Here is an 8,361-nt window from a genome sequence, read left to right as displayed (position 1 = left end):
TCAGTGCGTGGCTGCCGGCCACTATCTTGGCTGACAGTTAATTTGCATAAGGATATGCTGATTAGCCAATGGGAAGGGTAGCGGTCGTACGCTAATTACCATGTTTCTCTTTTATTAGTGTAGATATAGGTAGAAGTTTAATGGAATTAAAGGATATAGCAGTGATACCTCAGATGTGTGATTTGAATAATTATTTTCTTTCTGCAGATGTTGCTGGGAATGTACCGCTGCACAGATGTCCCAGGAGAGTTTGTGTGGCAGCCTGGCACCCTGACACAGGCAGCCACAAAGGGACACTGGATCTTACTGGAGGATATTGACTATGCCCCCTTAGACGTGGTATGTGGCTTCGCCAATTTCCTGTCTTTAAAGAGCATATTTTGTTAGTGATTCTAGGGGATAATTTAAACATAGGCGTTTGATTAGAGAAATGTTGTAAGAGGTCATTCATGGCTACCTACCTAATCTGGTTTGAGGTCTTGGTTTACTTGGCTGGTTTCTTATTTGATAGAAAATTGATAAAATTCTGCTTGTACTGTTTCCTTTAGTAGCATAATGTGACCAATTTCACAAAAGTTTTTTCCCTCCTTCAGTCAAATATGTGGCCAGTTTTAACCGCCTTTCCATGAATCAGCCCAGTGGGAAACATCTTACCTCTGTTTCAGATACACTGAGAACTTTGAGATTCTGCTTCTCAGAGGACAGATGATGTATTAAGAGTGTGCTTGTCTTTGTTCCATTAAGGAAAACATATTGGATGTATATTATTGTTTTTAAAAAGATCACTTTTTTAAAAAAAATATATTTTATTGATTTTTTACAGAGAGGAAGGGAGAGGGATAATCGAACCTGGGACCCTTGAGTCTGCAGGCTGACGCTCTATCCACTGAGCCAAACCGGCTAGTGCTAGATCACTTTTCTTGTATTTTTTCTTCTTTTTTTTGTATTAAATTATTATTTTTTTAATCTTTAAATTCTTTATTAGTTAAGGAATTACAAATATGTCCTCATTCCCCCCCATTAACCCCCATCCTCGCCCTCCCCCCACTCATGCTCTCATCCCCCTGTTGTCCATGTCCATAGATCACTTTTCGATGTATATAAAATTTAGCTATGGAGGCAGTCCATGTTTCCTCTGTAGTCTATAAACTATGACCAAGAAAACAAATAACAGAATAAACAATTCTTTCTTTGGACAGTTTTTTCTGAGATTGGTTTTAATTTTCTTTAAACATGAACCTTATAGTTAACTGCATACGGACTTTTCCCTCTTGGATATGAGAATAACATGAAGGAGTGGGGGAGAGGAGGACAGGAGAGGAGGAGGGGAGGGAGAGAGAGTGAGGGAGAGGGAGATATGAAAGGGAAGGAGTATCTATAAATACATGTGTATTATGATGATTTTAGGTAAAGATGTAATGGTATTATTGGCCTAGGCAGAGCCTCAGTTTGATCATCATGTTTTAGAGTCTTAATACTCAGTTTTATAGGGCTGGAACTCATTTTTCTTAATCAGCCAAGGCTGATTGCTACCAATGAGACTTAAAAAATAAAACTGAATTATAAGCTACCAGGCAGGTTAAAAGCATTTGTTGAGACTTTTTCCCCTTTCTAGTGCTCTCTTTCCTGGGCAATTTTTTCAGATATCACGGTACCTGGAAATCATTAGGATGGTGGATGGTGGAATTAGAGCCCACGAAGGTAGATGAATATGAGTGATATTCCATCCCTGTCATGGTAGAGCCTAGGGATCTATCACTATCCCATTGCTAAGTATATTCTTTGATGACAAAGTCCAGATTCAAGGCCAAACGGATGATTTGTCCTGATCTTTTGGCAGTGTCTGATAAACATTAGAAAATTCCTGTACTTGGAGTTGCATTTTGTGCAGACCATTCCCCTTCTGTTAAATCGTTTTCAGAAGGTGTGTTGTTCAGTTGATTATAGTTAAACATAATTATCATCATAGTGAAGTTGTGTTTACTTAAAAACATACTTGATTTCTTGATTATTATTTTGTTTTCAGAATTTCTCAGCTAATATTTTAAGGCAGCTTTTACAGATCTCCTTTACGATGATTTTTTTTTTTTTTTTTAGTTTCAAGTTTTGGCATTATCTTGGAGTTGCCCCTATGCTGTTTTGGGCTTTCCTTTCAGCTCATGGCCATGTATGAAACAATGAAAATTATGTCTGATATTTTAGAAACCTCTTCACTTTGTTATTTTTTCCCCTATAAACTCACATCCCCATATCCATATATGCAGTCCTCACTTTTCTTGAAAAATCTCTACTTGGATATTCCTTAGCTAGCACAAGTTCAAGTTGTCCAATATGTCTGCTCTTTCTCAAAACAGTTTTTCTGCCACACAGAAGGTTACCAAGCCAGAAGGTTGATGTCTCCCTCTTCTAGTCTCTCACTCAGACTTAACATTTCTCAGACTTTCTATTCTGTTCTCACCTATCCCACTGCCTTAGCCCACGGCTCTATCTTTCTTTCTTCCTTACTTTCTTACCTAACTGCTGTCCTTTCACCTCTTTCACTTCAAGCTAACTCTTTAGTTTATCTTCCATAATGTTGCACAGTTGGTTATCTAAAAAAAAAAAAATGTAATTTTCCTCCCTGCCCGCAGGCTAAAATCCTTTAAATAACTTTCATGAAAAAACTCAAATTCCTTAGCTCAACACAGGAGGCCCTTTTTCATCTGTCTTTAAGCCTTGTATTTTTCTACTACTTTGTATGCACATTCTTCCCTAACCATAACATAGTCCTCTCATGCCATACCGAGGCATATACATTTTTATCCATTTGAATATTTTGCCTGGAGTGTATGTGCCATTTCACTCCCACCGAACCTGGCTATTACCGGCTCATACTTTAAGACTTGGTGAATGTCATTACCTCTGGGATGGCTTCACTTCTGATTTATAGCCACTCTTTTCACATGTCACTTTGTACATCTCTGGGTTCACACTGGTCATGTTGTGTGATGCTTTGCATAGCTATCTCCCATTAGCTGCTAGGCTGTGAAGCCTCAGTCATGTCTGGATTTTGAGGGTATTGCTTGCTTCTGGTCCATATAGGCACTCAGGGAATGTTGAAAGAATAACTTGTTCTTCTGGAGTGGGGTGGCTTAGCCTTTCCCACCTGCCTTTTGATCCTAGTTCATGCTATGAGAGCTGGGGTTTCTTTTATGAATATGTTTATTATTTGGAGAAGGGTGGTTTTTTTGTTACTTTTGTCTTAATAGCTTTATCAGTGGAGTTTTGTGATTTAGGTTTCCGTACTGATCCCTCTCTTGGAGAATGGAGAGCTCTTGATTCCTGGTCGAGGTGATTGTCTAAAAGTGGCTCCTGGATTTCAGTTCTTTGCAACCAGGAGGTATGTCGCATTTCCGCTGTGGAACCTCTTCCTCAAAAGTCTGTACACTAGAGCTGCGCCCAAAAGTCCTGGAATAGAGTTCTCTGGGTGCCTTTAAGTAAGGTTAGTTGGAACTGATGGCAGCCAACCTTCTCATTCCTGACTACTTGTATGTTTTTGTTGATTTTAGAGAGAGAGGGGATGGGGGAGAGAGATAAGCATTGGTGTGAGAGAGAAACAGATCCATTACCTCCTGTACACTCCCCAACCAGGGATCAATCCTACAACCTTGATATGTGCCTTGACCGGGAATCGACTCTGCAGCCTTTTGGTTGTCCTGTACAGTGCTCCAGCAAACTGAGCCCCCGGCCAGTCTTCATTCCTTATGACTTTGACTTTTTGTTAATCCTTACCGAAGGATATTTTTTCCATTGATTTTTTTACAGAGAGCGGAAGGGAAGGAGGGAGGAGGGGAGGGAGAGAGGGGAACATTGATGTTAGAGCAGCGGTTCTCAACCTGTGGGTCGCGACCCCTTTGGGGGTCGAACGACCCTTTCACAGGGGTCGCCTAAGACCATCGGAAAACATATATAATTACATATTGTTTTTGTGATTAATCACTATGCTTTAATTATGTTCAATTTGTAACAATGAAATTGGGGGTCACCACAACATGAGGAACTGTATTAAAGGGTTGCGGCATTAGGAAGGTTGAGAACCACTGTGTTAGAGAGACATATCCATTGGGTGCCTCCTGCATGTGCCCCGACTGGGGTTGGGGATCGAAACCGCAATACAAGTACGTGCCCGTGACTGGGGACCAAATCTGCAACTCTTTGGTGCGAGGGCTGGCACTCTAATCATTGCTCCATGCTGGCTAGAGCCCTTACAACTTTTAATGGAGATAATTATTTAGAAAATAAGGGTGTGTTTTTTTCTACTTAAAAATAAGTAGCCAGTTTTAAAAAGAACTGTCTTCATGTTTTCAAAAATTATCAGAGGCAAGATTGTTATCAGGTAGCCCTGGGTTTGAGTTCTGAAGGTGATACTTTGTACCTGTGTGTACCTTGTTTTTTTCTGGTTCTAATGGGGCTAATAATACCTACTTTACAATTTAGTGTAAGCTGTAAAGATTAAGTGAAACGACTTGCATTAAAAACCTTTCACAGCCCTAGCTGGTTTGGCTCAGTGGATAGAGTGTTGGCCTGCGGACTGAAGGTTCCCAGGTTTGATTCCAGTCAAGGGCACACTCCCCTGTTGCAGGCTCAATCCCCAGTGGGGGGCGTGCGGGAGGCAGCCGATCAGTGATTCTCTGTCATCATTGATGTTTCTATCTTTCTCTCCCTCTCCCTTCCTCTTTGACATCAATAAAAAATATATTTTAAAAAAAACCACCTAAAAACCTTTCACATAGTAAGTGCCCAACTAATGGCTCGCCATGATGATGGTTATAATGACGTACAGATTTTAAGCAGTTAAAAAACTTAATTGACTATAAGCATCAAAATAGGAATAAAACCAAAGCAAACTTTGTATGTGTTCTTGTTTACAGTGTATAACAACACAAAGGCAACAGCTTATTTCCTGCTGCTAGTCTATACCTGTACAGGTCTTAATGTTCCCGAGTGAAACTAATGTCACATTATATTTAGTGATTATATTAGTGTTTATTATACCTCAGTGGAGTATTCACTCCCAGATGGAATGTGGCACTAACCTAATAGTTCTCAAGAAACACCTTGCTAGGCCCTGCTGATTTTAATAGACCCTGGTTTTATTTACGGGGATAGTAAAGGTCTCTCCTATTAGGTACATTTCCCAGAAAGTCTTGGGACATCAGCTGTGGGCTCTGTCATTTATAGTCGTAGTTGAGTGAGCCAGGGGCATTATTCTCCTTCTCTTCCTTATGTGTTAGGAATAAAGAAGGGCATGATCACCTCAAGACAGTTGTAAGGGTTAAATCAAATGGCTTTGGTGTATGTGGCTTGCCCAGAGTATATGCTTCATGAATATTCCTCCAGATATTTTAAATGATTTGGGTATATAGCTTTTGGTAATTAGCAGTGAACTTGAATGCTGTAGGTCTTTTCTTTCCTGAAATTATGTCTTAAGGAAGAGAAATATGTTGTTGAGATTAAATCACCTAATAGAATCATTTGCAGTGACTTGAAAATAACTTGGTTAAAGCTCTATTACTCCCCTGAAGGAAAAGAGTCAAATTTGGGTCTGTTGACAGCCTTTCATTTGTTATCTGCCCTAGAAGTCCAACATAGCTCCAAAAGGGATGTGTGTTTTATTTGTATGTGAGATAATGTCTAGCAAGGACTGGTTGTAATTAGTCAAGGTTGTAATTCAAGATTAAAATTGGGAGTTTTTTTTGTGACTTTTTTTATTTTGAAATACAGACTTTTGAGCTGTGGAGGGAACTGGTATCGACCACTAAGTAGTCATGCTACTCTGCTAGACAAACATTGGACCAAAATTCACCTGGATAACATGGATAAGACAGAACTGAATGAGGTATGTGGTTATTAGAAAGTATTGATGCTTTTCTTTTTTGCTTTTTGTTATTAAAAGTTTCCAGACTTACATGTAAATAGAGGAAATAATATAATGAATCCCTAAAATACTCATCAACCTAATTTGCTAACAGTTAATGTGCTAACATTTTTGTGTATTAAATTCATCTAATATTTTTTATTTGGTAATATATTTAAAAGCATCATTTGTTGTAGGGCTCTGTCATAATGCAGCACTTTCTTTTGCAATTGTAGACGTTTAAGATGTTTAATTTTCAGACTTAAATTCCAGTTTATTCTATAAAGGAGAGGACTAAAGTTCATATTTAGGTGTGATTTATTGGGGGTTAAGAGGATGAGAACATTTGACAACTATTCTTTTCTTAGTTTTGGTGTATGTACTTTAAATTCAGGCTGAAGCTTATTTTTTTTTCTGTCATGCATTGGAGTGAGTCACCCTGCTCATAGGAAGCACAACAGGAGCATTCACCTCCTCACTTCCATGGCATATGTCATATTTAGACAGTTGACTTTGAGAAGCTCACTTGTCATTTCTAGGCGTTTGGACTTGCTAATAAATCCCAATAACACTCTCCTGAATAAATGATTAGTGGTAAAACCCTTGTGAGCATTACTTAGGAAATGAAATAATTTCTTCAAGGAACTGTATTTCTGTTGCTGCCAACCACAGTAGTCTTATGCTCAGAAAGATTTTTTTTTTACTTCTTGCCAAAAAAATCAAATTATACTTTAAAAAATGAGCTATTTATGTAGTGCTATTCTCATACCTGGTGCATGCCAGGAACTCACCTCTAGCAGTTTCTCAAATGTTGTCTCCCCTACACCTTGCATGTGTCCAGATGTCTTAAATGCTGGTGCCTTCGATGGCCTGCTTTCTCTGCTTTCACAGCCACTGCTGACCTCTGCCAGGTGCATCTCCTGCCCCATGAAACTTTCCTGCATCTCCCAAGCAGGGCTGACCTTTGTTTTGTAAGCTTGATTTGCTTGCATATCTGCTTCTTATGCCAGATGGAGTTACTTAAGGGTGGGCTCCATTCCTTATTTGTTTGTTGTCCTTTCCCCGGAACAGTGCCTGATATAAAGTAGGTACTTAATAAATGCTTATCAAAGGAATGAATCTCTAAGATGCACATCATTTGATAATATAGCCATATCATGTCAGATTAGTTTATTAAATGATACTATGTTTAAATTTTTTATTTGTGATAACAAAGAACAGATATTTTTGGCTAAGGTAGAAAATGACTGGTTAGTGGGTACATATAAATCTTTTTTAATTCAGAATTTTTTCCCAAATAGCTGAGATTTTACTAAAGTGTTAAACTTGACAAAAATTTTTTCCAAGTAAAAATAGCTTTTTTTCACCCTGATCATAAATGTACATAGTTATATAATGAAATTACCACTCAGCAATAAAAAGGAATGAACTTCTGATACATGTAGTAATGTCTGGATGAATCTCAAAAACAACTTGAGTAAGAGAACCTGCACTACACACGAATCTGTATGAGTCCATAAAAATGACATACTTAAAACCATGGAACCAGATTTGGTGATTCCCAGGGCAGGGGGTCGGGGAAGGGATTGATTATAAAAGGGGTGCGAGGGAACTTTTTATTTTAGGGGTGAAATAGTTTATATTCTGTGTTGACCAAGGTCATAAATGTATAACAAATTTTATAGGTGTTCCCTTCATACACAAACTGTATATTCTATATTTGAAAGATCCATGAGTGTAACCGTTAAATTGCATTTGTTTATTTTATTATTCTCTTGTCCTTATTTAATTTTTAAACCAGCTGAAGTATGTTTTCAGCAATATTTGTTATAAAATCCTCCAATAAAACTAGATATGAAGAAATAAAATCTGAGCTACCACTTAGAGACGATTTAATATATACAAATTTGGATATATCAATTTTATATACAAATTAGAATCACAATATCATTCTTTTCAAGCTTATCTAAATATTTTAGATGGTAATATTACTAATATGTACGTGATATTTCTCTTCTCAAATAGATTTGACTGAACAATTTTATATCATAAAACCTTGGAATCAATATTATGAGCACCAAGTATTATATTGCAGAAAACTCTGTTATCGAAGTTGAACAGGATGAGATCTTTTCAAACTTTATTGTTTGCTTTTTAAAGATCAGCTGCTTTTGATCAGTACTTAACACCAGCTCCTTTTACTGTGGTTTGCTTTTAAAAGGTTATTTTCTCTTTCCAATTGACTGCTTGTAATTTGCTTTTGGCTGAGAAATGAATCATACTTGAATTGTATTTACAGTGAGTAAATAGTACTTGCAAGATTTTTATAGAGTAAATTATTGGGAGTTGGGTGTATAAGTTGCTTTAGAGCAGTGGTTCTCAACCTGTGGGTCGTGACTCCTTTGGCGGTCGAAGGACCCTTTCACAGGGGTCGCCTAAGACCATCCTGCATATCAGATATTTAC

At 37.9% G+C, this 8,361-nt stretch overlaps 1 protein-coding gene across 1 annotated transcript in view; it reads left to right on the top strand.

Annotated features, from left to right (window-relative positions):
* Positions 1-8,361, top strand: part of MDN1 (midasin AAA ATPase 1) — a 148,866-nt gene that overhangs the window by 12,836 nt on the left and 127,669 nt on the right. The window contains exons 7-9 of the mRNA XM_014544467.1: positions 208-339; positions 3,276-3,379; positions 5,764-5,878. Coding sequence (XP_014399953.1) covers positions 208-339; positions 3,276-3,379; positions 5,764-5,878 — 351 coding nt within the window. The remainder of the gene's footprint in view (positions 1-207; positions 340-3,275; positions 3,380-5,763; positions 5,879-8,361) is intronic.

This window comes from Myotis brandtii, unplaced genomic scaffold (genome assembly GCF_000412655.1).
Source record: "Myotis brandtii unplaced genomic scaffold, ASM41265v1 scaffold365, whole genome shotgun sequence".
NCBI lineage: Eukaryota > Metazoa > Chordata > Mammalia > Chiroptera > Vespertilionidae > Myotis > Myotis brandtii.
This window is presented reverse-complemented; position numbering and strand designations above follow the sequence as displayed.